The sequence below is a fragment of the Hyperolius riggenbachi genome, chromosome 8 (genome assembly GCF_040937935.1).
Source record: "Hyperolius riggenbachi isolate aHypRig1 chromosome 8, aHypRig1.pri, whole genome shotgun sequence".
In the NCBI taxonomy this organism is placed as follows: Eukaryota; Metazoa; Chordata; class Amphibia; order Anura; family Hyperoliidae; genus Hyperolius; species Hyperolius riggenbachi.
The window spans coordinates 222343705-222364235 of NC_090653.1; the positions used below are offsets into that span (position 1 = coordinate 222343705).

At 44.9% G+C, this 20531-nt stretch overlaps 1 protein-coding gene across 3 annotated transcripts in view; it reads right to left on the minus strand.

Annotated features, from left to right (window-relative positions):
* PDZD4 (PDZ domain containing 4) overlaps positions 1-20531 on the minus strand; it is a 217153-nt gene that overhangs the window by 54084 nt on the left and 142538 nt on the right. The window contains exon 1 of one of the 3 annotated variants that reach the window (XM_068248206.1): positions 1756-1833. The exons of the other annotated variants lie outside the window; for them this stretch is intronic. Coding sequence (XP_068104307.1) covers positions 1756-1767 — 12 coding nt within the window. The 5' untranslated portion in view covers positions 1768-1833. Of the gene's footprint in view, positions 1-1755; positions 1834-20531 lie in introns of those variants that run through there. 3 annotated transcript variants of the gene reach the window in all.

Sequence of the window (20531 nt, forward strand, 5' to 3'; positions counted from 1 at the left end):
CCCCTGTTGGTGCCTAAACCTAAGACCCCCCTGTTGATGCCTAAACCTAAGACCCCCCCTGTTGGTGCCTAAATAACCCTCCCTGTACCTACCCCTAACCCCTAGACCCCCCTGTTGGTGCCTAAACCTAAGACCCCCCTTTATTATGTGGATAATAATGTTTTACTAATTGTGGATGCAAAAAATATTTTGCAATTTACGTTACGTACTGATCGCTTTATTTTGTGAATAATAATGTTTTACAAACAGTAAGGGATAAAACTTTAAATAATGTTTTAATTAGTTAAATAAGATAAATATGTTTAGTATTTTTATAAACGTTATTCGGCACGGATGCATTTTATAAACGTAAATCACCACAAGCACACTTATAAATCATTAAAAATCTCCTGGCGCCGTTTGTAAACGTTATTTATGTCCTGCGCCCTTTTTTCCTGCTCGGCGCCCATTAAACGCTATTTATTATGAGAGTGAATGGCGGCGCCCTTTTTGTCCACTATCGGCATGCGCCCTTTTTTCCCGCTCCGGAGGCCGACACAGAGCAGCTGTATTTGTACTGACATTAGATTACACACAGGTGCACTCTATTTAGTCATTAGCACTCATCAGGCAATGTCTATGGGCAACTGACAGCACTCAGACCAAAGGGGGCTGAATAATTACGCACCCCCCACTTTGCAGTTATTTATTTGTAAAAAAATGTTTGGAATCATGTATGATTTTCATTCCACTTCTCACATGTGCACCACTTTGTATTGGTGTTTCACGTGGAGTTCCAATAAAATTGATTCATGTTTGTGGCAGCAATGTGACAAAATGTGGAAAACTTCAAGGGGGCCAAATACTTTTGCAAGCCACACTATATATGTATATATATGTATATGTATATATATATATATATATATATATATATATATATATATATATATATATATATATATATATATGTATATATATATATATATATGTATATATATATATATATATATATATATATATATATATATATATATATATATATATATATATATATATATATGTTAGATATATGTTTTTCAAACAAGATTGCTGTTGTTGTACACCTGATGTTGTCTTATGTTCAAAATGTTTTTCTTGTCTTTTTTTCTCTTCTTGAAAATAAGATAATTGATGCTTTTCATATATGGGGTAATTGCTGCAATTCAATAGTTAATTTTTTTAAATTATCTTGCATACAGTATGTAATGCAGCAATTACCCCACAATTGCATTGCATCGGACAATATAATTGCATGGCAAATGTAATGCCTTGATATTGTAATGGAATGTTTACAGTGGCGCGTTAACAGTGCAGTATGTTGGAATCTTTTGCAATGACGTGAGGCATGCTGTCACAATGTGCGCGTTTAAAGTTCCAGTGAAGCATACTTTTCATGGGCTGTATCGCTTGCGTAATGCATGATGTGATTTTTCCCCCCTCTGTTATGATCCTGTTTGTACAGGATGTGCAATGCAATGCCCCAGTGTGAAACTAGCCTTAGTCAAAATTGACCCATTTCAAAAAGCAGCAAATGTTTCTGTACCTCGTTTTGTACAGAGATTCAGTTTTTTTCACCTATTACTGTAATAATAACTGAAAGGTCTGTAATTAGGTTTGAAAACACAATCCTCTCCTATTCCATAAAAATGCCATGGTATCCTTCCCTCACCCCCTCATCTGTGTACTCCATGCTAGCTGCAGGTGTTGCTATGCATCCCCCTTCCTCCTCCTGCCTACCCCACACTGCATTCAGCCATCATCCTGTGACTCTATCGGGGACCGATCAATGCTGTTCTTGCTTACTGTGTCTTATTGATACACAGCAGCTGTTGCCATGGAAACTGGGCCTTTGCTGAAGGAACGAAACACAGTTGGGAGGCAACAGCGAGGATTTTATTTAGTGGGGGGATGGGGGAAGTAGAAGAGATGCGGGATGAAGTGTGTGGCGGCCACGGGACTGATGGGGGCATTCTGGCTGTGTAATTATTAAAAGAAACCGTGTAACTGTGACAGCTTCAGGACTCTGGGAAGAGAAACAGTGACAGGGAGAGTTAATGAGCACGCAGGAGTGCAGGGAAGAGAGACAAAAAGATTGAAGAGAAGACAGAAAGGATACTGGGGGGAGAGAGGTGATGCTGAATATCCAAGGAGATCTAAGACTATCCTGAGAGAGGAGAATCCTAGAAAGTGACAGCTGTTTCCTCTGTCTGCTCTGTGCCTCTACTTTATCCCTGTTGAGCTGGAAGCTTGTCATGGGCTGCAGAACTCTGAAACTGGAAGTCATGGACATGAAAAAATCCCCAGCCAATATCTGTACAGAAATTCATTGAGCCAGGTGGAGCAGTTATGTTAATCTAGTGATCTTACAGCCAACTCTGTGCCATTCCAGTGCCAAGCGTGGGCTGTGGGCTAGTTTAACCTGTTTAAGTCCAACTACAGGCATACGTTTCTCTAGCCTTGTGCAAGTCCTCAATGACAGAGCTCCTTTTTTTCCATCACTGCATATGCCATTTGACTAGCTAATGTCAGATAAATGAGTTTTATATAGGTTAGATTTAAAGTTTTTGGTCAGAAGCTACTTTCTGTGCCACAGACTTCCAGTCTTCCGTCTTGTCAAAGTGTTCTGTATGGTATAATCACGCTGTTCAGATTCCAAGGGTACAGGGCCCAAAGTCAAGCAGCAGCAGCCATACCCACAACCGTGGGGTAGCTAGAGACTATGGGGGCCCATAGCAAACTTTTTTATGGGGCCATCAGATCTAGACTCTCTTAAAGGGACACTTAAGTCAAACAAAAAAAAATGAGTTTTACTCACCTGGGGCTTCCAATAGCCCCCTGCAGCTGTCCGGTGCCCTCGCCATCTCCCTCCGATCCTCCTGGCCCCGCCGGCAGCCACTTCCTGTTTCGGTGACAGGAGCTGACAGGCTGGGGACGCGAGTGATTCTTCACGTTCCAGGCCACAATAGCGCCATCTATGCTGCTATAGCATATACCATATACCATATAGCAGCATAGAGGGTGCTAATGTGTCTGGGAACGCGAAGAATCACTCGCGTCCCCAGCCTGTCAGCTCCTGTCACCGAAACAGGAAGTGGCTGCCGGCGGGGCCAGGAGGATCGGAGAGAGACGGCGAGGGCACCGGACAGCTGCAGGGGGCTATTGGAAGCCCTAGGTGAGTCAAACTCATTTTTTTTGTTTGACTTAAGTGTCCCTTTAAGCAATACTACATGCCCCTACCCTATGGCTTTGAGTTGAGTGGGCAATTTATATTTCCATGCAATGTAAATCCGAGTCAGAGGGAGGAGAAACAAAGTGAACACATCAAGTACCACCTGGGCTCCCTCCTCACCAAGGCTCCATAGCAGTTGGCCACAACCCTTGCTGTTAAAGTGAAACTAACTTTTTTTCCCAATTTAGAGGGAAGCCTCTGAGAGGTCTAGAGGTTTATTTTCGACCCCACCGCTCTAGCCGGAACCCTCTTCTTGTTTGCCGCTTTGCTTCTCTCCGTGTTTGAGAGTGGCCATACTGTGCATGTGGCTGTGCCTGTGCAGTAGAACGAAGCCACTCATGAGCAAGTGGCTTTGGCTTACTGTGCAAGCATGGCCATACTCGGACATGTGCTGTACGGCCATGCTCTGAAACAGAGGGGCGCGTGGCCAACGGAACATACCCGACAAGTTCTTGTATGATATATTTGGAGAGACCCTACATAGCAAGCAGCGGGCTCCAACATGGATCAAAAAACCTCTCGAACATCCAGTGGTTTCCCTTTACATGGTTTAGATTCTAACTTTTTTTTTTTTAACCTACAGGTTTCCTTTAACTCATTCAGCTATGGAAGTTCGAGTCACATGACAAAACTAGTTTTGTTTGGCACAAAAAAAAAATTAACATTTGGGTACAGGGCATAACTAGAGGGGAGCAGCCCCTGCGATCACATGGGGACCCAGAGATGTGGGTGTGGGGCTCCAATTAATAACCTTCCCTTCCTCCAATACAGGGGACCATACTTTAGATCAGGTGTTTCTGTGGCTACACTTGTTATGGGAGTGAAGGACACACTTGTTTTATGACCCTAGGGAAATTGGTTCCAAGGGTATGAAGGGCATCAAGGGAAGATGAGGGAAGGGGCGTGAACATTGGGGGGCCCCATCAAAGTTCCGATGGGGGGCCCTATGAATTGTAGTTACGCCACTGTTTAAATATGTTGCTTACATAGCTGCTACAATATACAGGGGTTGGACAAAATAATGGAAACACGTAACATTTTGGCATCATAATCTTAGAACATGTTTTGTTCGTCAGGAGCTGCACAAATCTGGATTCCACGGAAGAACTGCTATAAGAAAACCTCTGCTCTCAAAGACAAATGTTTCAAAGCATTTAGAGTGGTGTAGAAACCACCAGAATTGGTCCCTCGAGAAGTGGAAAAATGTGATTTCCTCTGACGAATCATCATTTACCTTATTTCTGACCTCTGGCCCGAGTGTATGTTTGGAGACAGCCGAAAGAAGCATTTCATCCAGACTTCCTTCTCCCAACCGTAAAACATGGTGGGGGTTCTGTGATGATCTGGGGTGCTATTTCTTGGAAATCCGCCGGGCCAATGATTTCCCTTCATGGAAGAGTTAACAGCCGAGACTATTTAGGAATTTTGGGTGACCAAGTTCATCATATGGTTCAAGAACTGTTTCCGGGGGGGGGGGGGGGGGGGAGATGCCATCTTTCAAGATAATGCCCCAATCCATACAGCTAGAATTGTTAAAAAATGGCACGTGGAACATTCTAATGAAGTTGAGCACTTCATCTGGCCAACAGAATCCCCAGACCTCAACATTGAGCATTTATGGTCGTTATTAGAGATTCAAATGAGAAGTCGATTTCTGCCGCCATCGTCTCTAAAAGAACTGGAGGGTGTTTTAACTGAAGAATGGGCTAAAATTCCTTTGTAAACAATTCACAATTTGTATGACTCAATACCTCTGAGAATTGAGGCTATATTTGCCGCAAAAGGTGGACCTACACCATATTAAAATATATTTTGTTGATTTTCAAGGTGTTTCCATTATTTTGTCCAACCCCTGTATATTTACATTTGGAAAGAACCTGGTGAGAGGGATATAGAGGCTGCCATATTTATTTCATTTTAACCAGCTGAGCAGTCTGGACGAGCTCAGCTCGTCCAACACCGCCAGCGGCTGCCGCTCAGGCCCTGCTGGGCCGATTTTAATGAAATAAAAAGCAGCACACGCAGCCGGCACTTTGCCAGCCGCGTGTGCTGCCTGATCGCCGCCGCTCTGCGGCGAAAGAGGGTCCCCCCAGCCGCCTGAGCCCAGCGTAGCCGGAACAAAAAGTTCCGGCCAGCGCTAAGGGCTGGATCGGAGGCGGCTGACGTCAGGACGTCGGCTGACGTCGATGACGTCACTCCGCTCATCGCTATGGCGACGATATAAGCAAAACAAGGAAGGCCGCTCATTGCGGCCTTCCTTGTTTATTCTGGGAGCCGGAGGCGATCGGAAGATCGCCTCCGGAGCGCCCTCTAGTGGGCTTTCATGCAGCCAACTTTCAGTTGGCTGCATGAAATAGTTTTTTTTTTATTTAAAAAAAACCCTCCCGCAGCCACCCTGGCGATTTAATCAGAACGCCAGGGTGGTTAAACAATACTAGTTCCCTGGCAGTCCTGCTGATCTTTCTGGCATCATAAGTGTCTGAATCACACACCCGAATCAACCACGTGGCTAATTCTGGTCTGCATTTAAAGCCTGATATACACTTTCAATTATGATTAGCCAATCGCTGACCAATTTGACTACCTCCATGTAGTATGCTCATAGTATTCAATATCTGTTGACCCTCGTACTGCATGGAGGTGGTAAAATTTGGTCAGTGATTGGCCAATCAAAATTGAAAGTGTGTTCCAGGAGTGTATTGAAGCCTTGCATGTAATGTACTGGTATTTATAATTCATACAGATACATTTACATCAGGAGGACATTAACACTTCTTTGTTGGCATAGACTCTAAAGGATACATTCAGTCCCTTTCACAGCCTGCCTGGCAGGGAGAGACTGTTGTAGTGGCTTACTATGTCACTGTGTTGGGTCAACTGGTCAAGTCTTGTACTAATACTATTGGCAAATGGCAAGGGATCATGTGACATCTGAAACCCAAGGAGCAATTGCTTAGGGCCCACAGGTGTCAAACACAAGGTCCTGCGGTCTAAATGTGGCCCTCCTTGCCATTTTATGTGGCCCCCAGTGCTTCAAATCTGCATAATTGTAAGCAGTAAAGAGCAACAGTACAACTGCCTTCTCATGCAGATGATGTCAGTGTTTCTGGTCAAAACATTGTCACTTTGAGCCTGGGTACATCCAATGGGCCACCCCACCCCCTTGCGAAATTGGCATGTGCCCCCCTCCTTGGATATACACACACCTTTCCCCCACTTTCTTTGTTTTCGGAATACTCACTTCCAAATGTATCTCGTAAAACCAATATGTTTATGGCTATTATTCTTAATGCTGCTAAAAGATCTATTGCAGCTTTATGGCGTTCTCAGTCTCCACCAACAAGAGACATGCTGATTGAAAAAATATTAGATATGAAGCGTTTGGAGGAGATGACAGCTAGATTGCATAATACGGTGGAGGCTTTTAAAAATGTTTGGCGTCCTTGGGAAATGTGGAAAATTGTGCAGGACTATGGGCCTCTTATATAGTCTCGTAATCCTTTTTTGACCCTATCACAATCACTATTACTCCTATTTTGTTAAGATTTTTCGGTGAAAATACTTGGATTCTATTTTGACAGGTTGATGTATGTATATTTTTTATATAGATATATTGTCTATAGGTCTGTTCTTATTATTTATCCTTTGACTTTTCTCTTGTAAACTATGTATCGAGTTTACAGCTTCTACACCATATAAGCTATCGTTTGACTTGTTTATGTACATGATCTAGTTTTTTTCTTTAATATATTTCTCTGACTATTTTAAGTCTGTACTTATTTTGAAACTTAAAAAAATGTAAAAAATAAATATTCAACTGCTCCACTGTGCTACTCTGCAGAAAGGGATCCCCCCCCCCTTGCCCCCACTGTTGCTGTCCGATAAATGTTAAATCTTAAAACGGAATATAACCCTGCATTTCAACTTTGCTCTAAAACATTATTTACAGTATATTATATGCAACCAGCTTTTTTTTTTTTTTTTACTAGACCAGCATTGGAAGGGTTACACAGGGCTTTAAAGTTCCTGGAGATTTCTGCAGATGCATCCGAAGCTGAAATAGATACATTTTGTTTACATAAATGTATCTAAGTGTTGAATATGACTCATCTCTCTGACTGAGAAGGAGCTTGGAGGACAGCCAAAGAGTGTGTAACATTTATCAATAGATACATATAACTAGATAGAATGTAACAATCTGAACTTCTGCATATCTCTCCACGGAACTTTAAACCTCTGTGTTTAACCCTTCCAACGCTGGTCTAGTAAAAAAAAAAAAAATGCTTTTTGCATATAATATGCTGAAAATAATATTTGAGCAAAGTTGAAATGCAGGGTTATATTCCGCTTTAATAAACAATTTGGCCTGTGACTTGTTTTAGATTTTGGCCCTTTATGCGATTGATACACCCCTAGCTTAGGCCTTTCAAGAGCTCCAACTTCCTTCTTCATAGCATTTACAGTATATAATATATGACTATTTTCCCTGCAATATTTGAGAGTACACATCCACCACAATCTACGTCCTGCTTTATATATGCATGAAAATACTACAGGCAGATACTCTGTGTAATAAATATATGAACACAATATAACAAGTCTTGGAATGCCTTGCACATCGTTTTACCAAACAGCATTTTGAGATCCAGGATTCCAAAGGGCCAGTAAGACTATAAATATGCGCGCTGCATTCTGCTTTTCTTGCAGTACATCATGTACTACCGACTCTACAGATATCATAAATTATGTATAGTGCAATGTGGGGATTGGAGAATGTACATCTTTAAGCAACTCCAGAATACATACTAAAAGCGCACTTTAGGCAAATAAGTTTTCCTAGGTCTGTGCAGACACTCAGTTGCAGGGATTATTTTTGTCTGCGTAAAAGCCTTTTGATTAGCTGATGCCAAATATATTAGCAATAAAATACCTGGCTTGGAGGCTGAAAACTGGCCACTTCCCGTGCAACAGACTGTTATTGCCGTAAGCGACAATCTTAGGCAGCTCAGTCTGTTCCTGCTCTCTTAAAGGGGCACTATGGCAAAAAATTGTAAAATTTAAAATATGTGCAAACATAGACAAATAAGTAGTACATTTTTCCAGAGTAAAATGAGCCATAAATTACTTTTCTCTTATGTTTCTGTCACTTACAGTAGGTAGTATAAATCTGACATAAGTAACAGGTTTTGGACTAGTCCATCTCTTCATAGGGGATTCTCAGCAAGGCTTTTATTCTTTATAAAGATATTCCCTAAAAAGGATTTAAACAATGATGCTGGCCGGCTTCCCTGCTTCCTACACAGTATTTTTGGCAGTTGGACAAAGAAACTGCCATGCACTGAGTGCTTTTGAAAATAAATATATCCCTGAGAATCCCCTATAAAGAGATGGACTAGTCCAAAACCTGTCACTTCTGTCACATTTCTACTACCTACTGTAAGTGACAGCAACATAGGAGAAAAGTAATTTATGGGATTTTACTCTGCAAAAAATGTTCTTATTTGTATATGTTTGCACATATTTTAAATTTTACAATTTTTCGCCATAGTGCTCCTTTAACACTAGTAACTAGAAATGGTCAATGCAATGCTAATACATTTCATGTTGATACAAATTTTAAGTTAATTTGACTCAAATGTATTCAGCTTCGGGTTAGACCAATCAAAATCTTCACAGGACTGCAACTCAGCAAATGCTAACTTACCACCCTTTCAGCTCCCCTCACTATGATTTTATGTGAGTCGCATGAGGGTTATACCACTTAATAGCAGGTTATTTTAATGTTTTCCAGACTTCTACACCCAGGAAGAACCTCAGTAAATGAGGCCCACTGGGTAAACCTAGGAGATTGTAAAGGCAAGCATGTAAATACTTACTTTAGGAAAAAGAAGCTACTGACTGGATCTTACAGAGGTTCCCCCTTCCCTTTTTGTCCCTCCATTCCAGCCCTGGGATTCCTGAAGTTCCATGGAGCTCAGGCAAGACGGCTTGCACTTGCACTATAGCACAAAGGGCTTGGCAGAAAAAGCTGAACCTGCTCGATTTTCTGTTAGTGCGCAGGTGTGAGCTGTCTGCTTCTGTGCAATCCAAGCGAGCTCCTTTGACAAGCCCTTGTGGCGGTCTCAGAGCTGGAACAGTGAGGAGGAGGGTGATGGGGAAGCCACTTCCGAAGCAAGTACCCACATTGGGCTGTTTTTTCCTTTCAGGTATACTTTAAGGCATCTCCAGAGCTCTCCAAGCAACTTCATTGGGGGTACCATCAGTGATTCAGGACACCTGGACTGAATTAATTAAAAAGTTTCAGCTATAAAAGAGGTCCTGAAGTGTAAAAAAAAAAATCACAACTCCTCCTGAAAAACTGCCACAGGCAGATTTCTGCCCTTGCAAAGACTTCTAAGAGATTGTGTCATAGGAGGGCAGGACGTAGCTCTTAGATAAGCCCAGGTGTGTCATGTGCCAATGAGCCAGTCAAAGGAGAGGAGAGGCGAATAGAAAAGGAGTGTGCAGCCAACTGCAGTACTCACAGTGACAGACCCACTATACCAGAGCTGCTGCAGTGCTTTCCTCCTGCCTGCAGCTGCAATGGTAATTTTTCACTTTGGAATTTAAACTTTAGGTCCCCTTTAAGAGGTTAGAATGTGCCACCCTTTCCTGAATCATATTAGATCATAGTTGAAGGGAACCTAAACTGAGAAGGATATGGATTTTGCCTTTTAAAATAATACCAGTTGCCTGACTTTCCTGCTGATCCTGTGTCTCTAATACTTTTAGCCACAGCCCCTCAACTAGCATGCAGATCAGGTGCTCTGACTGAAGCCAGACTGGATTAGCTACATGCTTGTTTCAGGTGTGTGATTCAGCCACCAGAGGTCAGCAGGACTGCCAGGCAACTGGTATTGTTTAAAAGGAAACATCCATATCCCTCTCAGTTTAGGTTCCATTTAAGGTTGCTGATGGTCAGGGATGCTCATCCGGATTATTTTTTACGCTATCCGATTCGGATTCCGTTTTTAAAAAAAATCCAGATAGCTATCTGCGGATATTTGGACGCATAACACGGATATCCGCGGATATTTCTGATATCCGGATCCCAAACCAATTACAAAGATAAAATCTCTCCACCTTAGGGCCTTGCTGTAACATCATTAGGGCCTTGCTGTAGCATAGATTGTAGTGTAACTATTTCAACTAATGTACCCTTCTTAAACTTGAAGATTGTATACAAATGTAAGCAGACTGCAGAGTGGCACAGCAGAAGTGTGCTGGGCCCATAACCCAGAGGTTGATGGATCGAAACATCCTCTGCTAGGCATGATTTCATTTTTGCACTTCGCTTTATCGCATGGGCAAAACGGTTTCCATAGCCCTGTAAGAGAAAGTGTAATAAGGGCCCTGCTGTAACATAGATATTGCGGTAGCTAAGACTACTCCTGGGCCTTTCTTGTAGTTGAAGAGATGAGTGAACTGGTTGGCTTAAGCCTGTAACGTTGGTGGTATAGTGGTGAGCATAGCTGCCTTCCAAGCAGTTGACCTGGGTTTGATTCCTGGCCAATGTATGTGAGCTTGCTTTTGACATCCTACAAATCCCTGGAAGACAAGATCCATGAACAGTTAGGAGGAGGAGGTGGTATTTTTTACCTTCCAAAACGTTTTGGAATCATTTTAAAGGGCACTTCCGGTTTTTCTATCCAGATATCTGAATAGGTTGGATATCCGCGGATAATGCGTCCGGATATCCGCCTTCATGCGGATATCTAAAAGGTCGGATTCGGATATCCGAACCGGATCCGGATATCTGGGTATCCGGATCCAGATCATTCGGATTTTAAAAAGTACTATCTGAGCACCCCTGCTGATGGTTTTGTGAATTTTGTGAATTATGCTACCTTCCCATCACTCATATTTTTTGAATATCCATGCAATGTAGAAACACGCTGACAAGTACAACCCACGTTAATTAATGAGCTTATTCCCATCTTTGAGTGTTTCCGCATCATGTCTTTGGAAGGCACAGATTGATGCATTTTTCTGCATACTGTGGGCCTTTTCAATTTCAATGTATTTTGATCGGACACAGATGAAACCGTATATGAACGTGAGCATTAACCTTCTTGGCGGTAACCCCGTGTGTGACACGGGGTAAGCCGCCGGAGGGTGCCGCTCAGGCCCTGCTGGGCCGATTTACATAATTTTTTTTTTTGCTGGACGCAGCTAGCACTTTGCTAGCTGCGCCAGCACACTGATTGCCGCTGCCCCGCGCCCGATCGCCGCTATCCGTTGCGGCGCGCGCCCCCCCCCCCAGACCTTGTGCGCTGCCTGGCCAATCAGTGGCAGGCAGCGCCGAGGGGTGGATCGGGACTCCCAATGACGTCACGACGTCGCTGACATCGGTGACGTCATCCCGCCCCGTCGCCATGGCGACGGGGGAAGCCCTCCAGGAAATCCCGTTCTTTGAACGGGATTTCCTGATCGGAGATCGCCTTCGGCGATCGAAGTGGGCGGGGGGATGCCACTGAGCAGCGGCTATCATGTAGCGAGCCCTGGGCTCGCTACATGATTTAAAAAAAAAAAAAAAAAACTGCTGCACTCCCTCCTGGCGAAATTTTTCATACCGCCAGGAGGATTAACCCTTTAACAGCTGAGCCAAATAATGTAAAACTTAGGGTGGGGAGAGATTAGGTCACAATGAAATATCAGCAAATATTACCCATATTTCACTGTATCAATTAAGTTGTGGAATACTGGTAAATTCACAGATATTCTACTACTGCTATAAAATGCTCCCTTAACTGATTTTGTTTTTGTTTATGCCTGTGCCCAAATTATTACTTGGCGTTTTGAAATGTACGACTTTAGAGCATGTATAGGCTAGAGGCTGCCTGATACATGAATTCCTCTCTCTCTCCTATAAAGGTGGTGTGAGGAAATAATGCACATTAGTATATTGGCAGAGGAGGATAGTGGGGTGGGTGGAGCTGTGCTCATTAGTGCTTCCCAGCTATTGAAGTGCTTCATTGAGTAGAAGGCCTGAGGGACTTAAATGAAAGCACAACTGATGACTGCAAGTGATAAAAGTATCTTTAATCTTGCTTAATAACAGAAGGCCTTATTCATTCAAGATCAGCCGGGAGCTGCAAAATGCAGCAGGAAATGAGCTTGTGGAGATTTCTTTCCTAAAGTATAATTATAATCCACTAATATCAAGAAGAACACTTCTATGCACTTGTCCCTACACTCTCAAAAATATCAATATGAAGCCCCACCTGTGAAGAGAGCAGGATAAGGCGTGACGCCGTGACCTACCTGTCCCCAGAGCTAGTTTATAGATTTTTTTCATTCAGTTGAGATAAAGAAGTAAGACAGAGCACAGTCTGCATGCTGAGCAAAATGTAAATCCTGCCTTATGTCTTGTAATGGCGCCTTCTAGTGGTGACTTGGTTTATCTGCGACACAGAAAGATTTCACTTAAATGCTGCTAGTCTCTTACTCCAGTTTCAGCCTAAAGGGAACCAGAACTTTGACACTTAGTAAAAAAAAAACCCCCCAAAAAAACCCAACCCCAGAGATTACCATAGCACAATTAAGTAGTGGACAGTACTCTACTCCTGCCTTGCAATACTAAGTTTCCAGTCTCAACTCTTAGCCAAGACACTATGTTCAAGTAGTTTACATGTTCTCTTTGTGTTTTTTTGGGGTTTCTCTGGACACTATGGTTTCCTCATATATTTGAAAAAACATATTTTCATTGTTTTTTCCTCATATTGACCGCACCCCCCCCTTCCCCCCGCCCTCATCTGGATCAGGTAAATATCATGGGCTCCCTCTGTCGCTCTGCATTGGGGAGGCAAAAGAATTAGTGGCGCTGCAGCATACATAAAAAATAAATGTATAGAGGCAGTTAAAAGGTTAACCATTTCACCTCGAAGGGTTTTTAAAAATAATAAAAATGTATTTCATTTTTCTATGGGAAGGTGTAGAATAGGGTGTTTGGATGTGGTTTTACTTTTTGGCCACAAGATGGAGATACAGAGTTAGTGTGTTCTAAAAATAGAAACAGAACAAAGTGTTTGTATTTGTTTATATTTGTGCAAATACAGGGACGTAGATATGTGCTGGGGGAGGTGAAAAGGTTAAGTGTGTGTGTGTGTGTGTGTGTGTGTGTGTGTGTGTGTGTGTAGCTCAGCTAGTGTAAACCTTAGCTAAAACAAAGGTCAGATAAAAATGTTGTCTGTATAGCAATATCACAAAGCATACGGCTTCCCTCCCTGTACCAAGGAGGAACACAGTATTGTTCTTAACTGTCCTCCTCTTGCAGCCCCTCATTCTTTCCTATGGTGATGCCATGGTCCATAAACCCTTAACTGCTTCTCATCTGAGCTTCCCTGTCCGATGCAGAGCAAAGCCTATACAGACCAGCTGCTCCTCCAACATCACCTTTGAATATTTGACTATATCTTTTACAATTCGCTTTAGCATGGCAGAATAATAACAGCAGAACCAAGCACACAGATGAAGCCGCATTGCCTTTTAGCCATACTGTTAATTTCTGCAAAGTGCCACTCAAACAGTCCCAGCGAGTGACAGGCGAGGAAGATGAACACTGAGTGCTTGAGTGCTTCCTCCTCCAATTCATCTGCTTCATTTCTTTTTCAAGCTTGGCCTTATAATTGTCAATGGTTCTGCAGCATGGCCGTTTTTAGGTCCGTGCGGGGCGTGCAACCGCCCGGGGCGCTGTGTGGCAGTGAGGAGAAGGGGGCGCAGGCAGAAGTAGGAGTGAAAGATGGTGACGCGCGGTGCAGCCTAAGAAGACCAGCGCGATCACCTCTTAGCTGCACTCCTCCTGGGCGTCCTGTTGCCTTGGCTGCGACGTCAAGTGAACACCACATGACCAGCGTGTGGTGACACTGACGTACAGCAGCGGTACTGCAGCTGTCGGGGTGCCCTAGGAGGAAGATAGGACTTGCTGCGGAGTGTGTGTTTTCCTGCCCAGGTTCCTTCTGCTTCTTCTCTCCTCCTGGACTTCCAAGACTTGTGGCAACAGAGGCAGGTAGTTAGCCCAGCTCTTCCCCTGTCCCTCTTCTGATATGGCTGCTCTCAGTGGGAAGGGGGGAGGCGCAGGTTCCAGCTAGCTGCTGAAGTGAATGATAGTGAGTGTGGTCGGGCAGGGGGCTCATAAGTGCAGGGAAGCTGGGTGGCCAGTAATAACTGACGTGGTGGAAGAGCGGTGGGCATGGCCGTTTTTAGGTCCGTGCGGGGCGTGCAACCGCCCGGGGCGCTGTGTGGCAGTGAGGAGAAGGGGGCGCAGGCAGAAGTAGGAGTGAAAGATGGTGACGCGCGGTGCAGCCTAAGAAGACCAGCGCGATCACCTCTTAGCTGCACTCCTCCTGGGCGTCCTGTTGCCTTGGCTGCGACGTCAAGTGAACACCACATGACCAGCGTGTGGTGACACTGACGTACAGCAGCGGTACTGCAGCTGTCGGGGTGCCCTAGGAGGAAGATAGGACTTGCTGCGGAGTGTGTGTTTTCCTGCCCAGGTTCCTTCTGCTTCTTCTCTCCTCCTGGACTTCCAAGACTTGTGGCAACAGAGGCAGGTAGTTAGCCCAGCTCTTCCCCTGTCCCTCTTCTGATATGGCTGCTCTCAGTGGGAAGGGGGGAGGCGCAGGTTCCAGCTAGCTGCTGAAGTGAATGATAGTGAGTGTGGTCGGGCAGGGGGCTCATAAGTGCAGGGAAGCTGGGTGGCCAGTAATAACTGACGTGGTGGAAGAGCGGTGGGCAGAGCAAACACACAGGCAGCTGCAGGCATGACACTTGCCTGCAGCTCGATCTGACAGCCTGGCCTGGGAGAACTTCCTGCAGAGAGGGTCACAGGCTGCTTCTCCCTTCTCCCCTCCCCCCTGAGAGTCCGAGTCCAGACTGCAAAGCATGGTGTCGGGGGAAGGGGAGAGTGCTCAGCTGAACGGGCAGGATGTGTCTGTGTCTCTGCTGCCTGTGTCCCTGCCTGGCCTGCATGCTGTGAGTAGGTGCCCTGCTTCTGAGTCCTGACAACCCCTCCTCCACCCCACAGCATTAGGGGGCCTATTTGTCCCCTTCTCCTCCATTAAGGTACCACTGCTCCCAGCAAGCCACCCTCCCCTTTCTATAAAGATACCACTGCTCCCAGCAAGCCCCCCTCCCCTCTGTATAAAGGTACCACTGCTCCCAGCAAGCCCCCCTCCCCTTTCTATAAAGGTGCCAGTGCTCCCAGCAAGCCCCCTCCCCTTTCTATAAAGGTACCAGTGCTCCCAGCAAGCCCCCCTCCCCTTTCTATAATGGTACCACTGCGCCCAGCAAGCCCCCTCCCCTTTCTATAATGGTACCACTGCTCCCAGCAAGCCACCCTCCCCTTTCTATAATGGTACCACTGCTCCCAGAAAGCCCCCCTCCCCTTTCTATAATGGTACCACTGCTCCCAGCAAGCCCTCCTCCCCTTTCTATAAAGGTACCAGTGCTCCCAGCAAGCCCCCCTTCTACAGAAGTACAGCTCCCAGCCTATACAGGTACTACAGCTCCCAGCAAGACCTTTCCCCCTTTCCCCCTTCCCTTTATAGATGCATTATACTGTAGCTCCTAGCATGCTCCTTTAATCCATAGAGGCACTACAGATCCCAGCATGCTTCTCCGTATAGTATTGTGATTTCCTTCAGGGCCCCAGAGCCGGCTAGGGAAACACTCTGAAGGCGCGCTCCTCTGAGTTTTTCTCTTTAAATCTTCACATGTGCCTCATGAGGCACCCACAAGGATGAAGCACACAGAGGAGCAAGCCAGCCGGACAGGTGAGTGCGCTCCCCTGAAAATGTTCTGCACGGGTCCCAGGTGACCACATTTCACATTGGAGGAGGAACACTGCTGTGAACGCTGGTTTATTAATACAAAAGTATAAAATCACAGTGCAGTCTAGCAAACATGGGGAAAGAGATGAAACATATATCAGAGTGAGAGGAGGCACAAAGGTGGTGATGGGTACTGGATGCCTGACGTCCGTTGTACACTAAATTGCGCTTCTACAGAGGCTACACAACTTAGCGTAACATGGCCGTCAGACATCCTGAACCCATCACCCACCACCACCATTGTGCCTCCTCTCACTCTGGTATGTCTACCATCTCTTTCTCCATGTTTGCTAGACTGCACTGTGATTTTATACTTTTGTATTAATAAACCAGCGTTCACAGCAGTGCCAGCTTCCCATCTTTTCTATATGTTCTTGGATCTACCTCACTGCTTGAGCGCGCTTGTGAAGCTGCACATGGAGGAGTGCACACTATAGAACCTATCGTGCACAGCCCTACGCATCCGGTGTTGACTGTAGTGCCAACCCATTACTGCTTCCTTGTTTCTTCCATCACATTGGAGGCGGCCTGAGGAGCCCAGCAGGCATCTCTTGAGGCCCTGAGGGACAATCCAATACTATATGGGAACTGTGTTGCCTCTATGGGAGAGGATGAGCATGCTGGGAGCTGTGGTGTCTCTATGGAGGGAAGGAGTATGCTGAGAGCTGTGGTACTTATATAATGGGGGGTAGGGCTTGCTGGGAGCTGTGGTGCCTCTATGGAAGGAGAGGATAGTCCAGGGGTTTCCTGTATCTCCCTATACCCCACCTTTCCAGTGCTGGGTTCCTCCCTAGTTGAATAGGTTTTTCAGTATGCAAACAAGCGTGGGCAAATGTATCTGTACTGGGCATGCAAGTAAGGTCCATACATGACCAGTAAAATGAAGTGCTTGTGCACAGAGTAAAAAAAGGATTGCACAAGTGCCTTAGTTCTACCAGGTATGTGCAGACCTGACTTGTGCCTGCCCAGTACGGACACGCTTGCTTGCGCTATGAAGAAACCTACGTCAGCAAAGAGGGGCCTAGTACTGGAACAGTGGGATGTAAAAAGCTTTCTTTGGTAGTTTCATGTATTGTTCTTTTTCTGCTGGTGTGGGGTGGTTGGAATATGTGTTTTGGTGTGTGGGCGGCTGGTGACAGAGGGCCTCGGGTGTTAAAAAGTACAAATCTGGCCCTTGGTGTGTCTTAAAGGGAAAATAAACTGAGAAGGAAATGGATGTTTCCTTTTAAGCAATACCAGTTGCCTGGCAGTCATGCTGATCTCTTTGGCTGCAGTAGTGGCTGAATCACACACCTGAAACAAGCATGCAGTTAACCCAGTCTGACTTAAGTCAGAGCACCTGATCTGCATGCTTGTTGAGGGGCTGTGGCTAAAAGTATTAATCTAAAGACACAGTGTCAGCAGGAGAGTCAGACAACTGGTATTTTTTTTAAAGGAAAAATCCTAGTCCTTCTCAGTTTAGGTTCCCTTTACAGTGTCCCTCTTTCTCATCTCAAAAAGTTGGGAGGTATGGCTGCAGCTTCTAGCATCCCTGGCCCAACACCCATCCCCTTGCAGGCAGGAGCCAATCACCACAAGTGTCGATTTCTCCCCTCACGCAATGCTGTGCTTGCCCACAACACATCACTGAAGAGGTGGGAACAGTGTCAGCAGCCCAAACTCTTTAGGGCCTGTACATACTAGTGCACTTCTGTCTGTTTTTCAGCAACACGTAACAATCTGTAACATCGATGTGCTGATAAAAGGCGGACAGAAGCGCACCAAGTGCAGCTGGCAGTGGTTTTTTTTCTTTTTTTGGCCGGGGGGGGGGCGTATTTTTTGATACTCGCCCTGGGAGCAATTTTATCTAAAAACTGCACTGTTCTGCAGCATGGTAGTTAAAAGGGGTATGATTAAAGGCGCACTGGCAATCTTGTGCATCTTGCGCTAAGTTTCTATTAGAAGCTACATTCAGCTGTTCAGATGGTCCAATAAGCCGCAAAATGAAATGTTTAGGCCGGGCACTTATTCCTGTAGAATGGTCATTGTGTAAAATACACACACACCGTGCAGCACCTATGGAAAGAACCTTTGGACCTGATATTCCAAGGTACTTGTGTATTGGCGATCATTATGATCAGATGTCAGCAATCCTAAAATGCATGCATTTGCATAGCATTAGCATACATTTGCATCAGCTCTGAAATATTAGCTTGTCATTCAACATCGCTACTCCCTGCTCTCACAGCACAGCAGAAGATCAGGCTGTTTGAAAAGTAAAGGAAGCAGTAATTTCACCTTTTTTCTTCTCACTTAAAGGACAACTGAAGTGAGAGAAATGTGAAGGCTGCCATATTTACTTGCTTTTAAACAATTACATTTGCCTGGCTGTCCACCTGATCTTGCATGCGGCATGAAGTCAAGCATCTGAATTGCATGCTTGTTCAAGGTCTATGACTCAAAGCGTTAGAGGCAGAGGATCAGCAGGACAGCCAGGCAATGTGCATTGTTTAAAAGGAAATAAATATGACAACCTCCATCTCCCTCTCACTGCAGTTGTCCTGTAAGATCCACTCACAGGCTATATAAAAGCAGTGGCGTAGCTAAGGAGCTATGGGCCCTGCTGCAAGTTTTACATTGGGGCCCCCCAAGCACTCTATACATAACAATTGATACGGCGCACCAAAACCTGCCAAGGACAACCCTGTGGTGTCAGAGGTACGAGAAGGGGATGGGGAACAGCTTGTTAATGATTACTATTTATTATTCAGAACATCTTAAGAAGTGATCATTACCAGCACAAGACTAATAGAGAGCTAATACTGCAGTTGAAGAAGGGCCCCTCTTGTCCAAGGGCCCCAGTGCGGTCGAAACCTCTGCACCCCCTATTGCTGCACCACTGGAGTCTAGCATGTGTAGAGGAGTCCCTCGGGCTTGTTTAATGGACAACTGAAGTCCGAAGAATGTGGAAGCTGCCATATTTATTTCCTTTTAAACAATACTAGTTGCCTGGCAGCCCTGCTGATCTAGTTACATGCAGTAGTGTTTGAAAAATACCAGAAACAAGCATGCAGCTAATCTGGTCAGATCTGACAATTTATTTTTTTATTTATTTTAGTATTTATATAGTGCCAACATATTATGCAGTGCTGTGCAGAGTATATTGTCTTGTCACTAACTGTCAGAGGGGCTCACAATCTAGTCCCTAGAAACACCTGGTCTGCATATGCTTGTTCAGAGTCTAGGGCTAAAAGTATTTGAGGCAGAGGATCAGAAGGCTAGCCAGTAGGCCTGAAAGATAAATTGAATTTAAATCGAAATCGTGATCACCAAGATCACAATTTCAGAATCGTTAAAGCGGCGAATATCGCGATCACGTCATTTTGACATGTAGAACGTTGAAGAAGCGCCTTCAAACTTTCCCAAAGTCCCAGTACGTGCGGCCCGCAGCGTTGGACATACCTTCCATCCTCTATCGCGCTCTGCCGCCTCTTGTGCTTGGCAAAACTTCGGGTTCCTGTATGTCACATGATATACAGGAAGTATGCCGTGCATTAGAGCCTGCAGGAGGGGAAGTGAATAGACTGGCATCGCTGGACTCGTGCTTGAAGCTATGTCCAGAACTGATGCAACTTGGGGGACAGAGGAGGCACAGAGAGAGACAGTGTGAGCACAGAGAGAGAGACAGGAGACACAGAGGGGGCACAAAGAGAGACACAGAGGGGGCACAGAGAGACAGAGTGGGCACAGAGACACAAAGGAGGCAAGAGAGAGACCCAGAGGAGGCATGAAGAGGCAAAGGGGGCACAAGGAGAGACAGGGGGACAGAGGGGGAACAAACAGGCACATAGGTGGGGAACAAAGCTTGATTTGAAGGAAATCGTGAATCGAATCGAAATCGTAATTTTGGACAGAAATCGCTCAGTTCAATTTTTTCCTAAAATCGTTCAGGCCTACTAGCCGGGCAACTGGTATTGTTTAAAAGGAAATAAATATGGCAGCCTCCATATTCCTCCCGTTACAGTTGTCCTTTAAAGATCTGGAACATCAAATCTTTAAAGAGACTCTGAAGCCTCTTTAAAAATCAGTTTTTAGATCTTATTTATGTTTAAGGATCTGTGCCCGACCTAAAATGGTGCAGTAAAGTGAAAGTGTTCCTCTAGTGCATTGTTCCCTTCCTTGGCCCTCCCGACAGAAGCAAATCTGACATGCCTCTTCAATTCCATATAGATACAATACACTTTAGAAGTGCAAGGTATCTGTCCAGCACTCAACTGCTGAATTGATGTCAAAAGGATTCCTGATCATTGTTTGTGTACCTTTACAGTGCTCTTTGACTAAGCAGGACATGAGGTTACCATGCAGTGGGTTCAAGCACTGTAAAAATAGGGTTATTGTGATCTGTCCACAAATGATAAAACTTTGGGACAAATGCA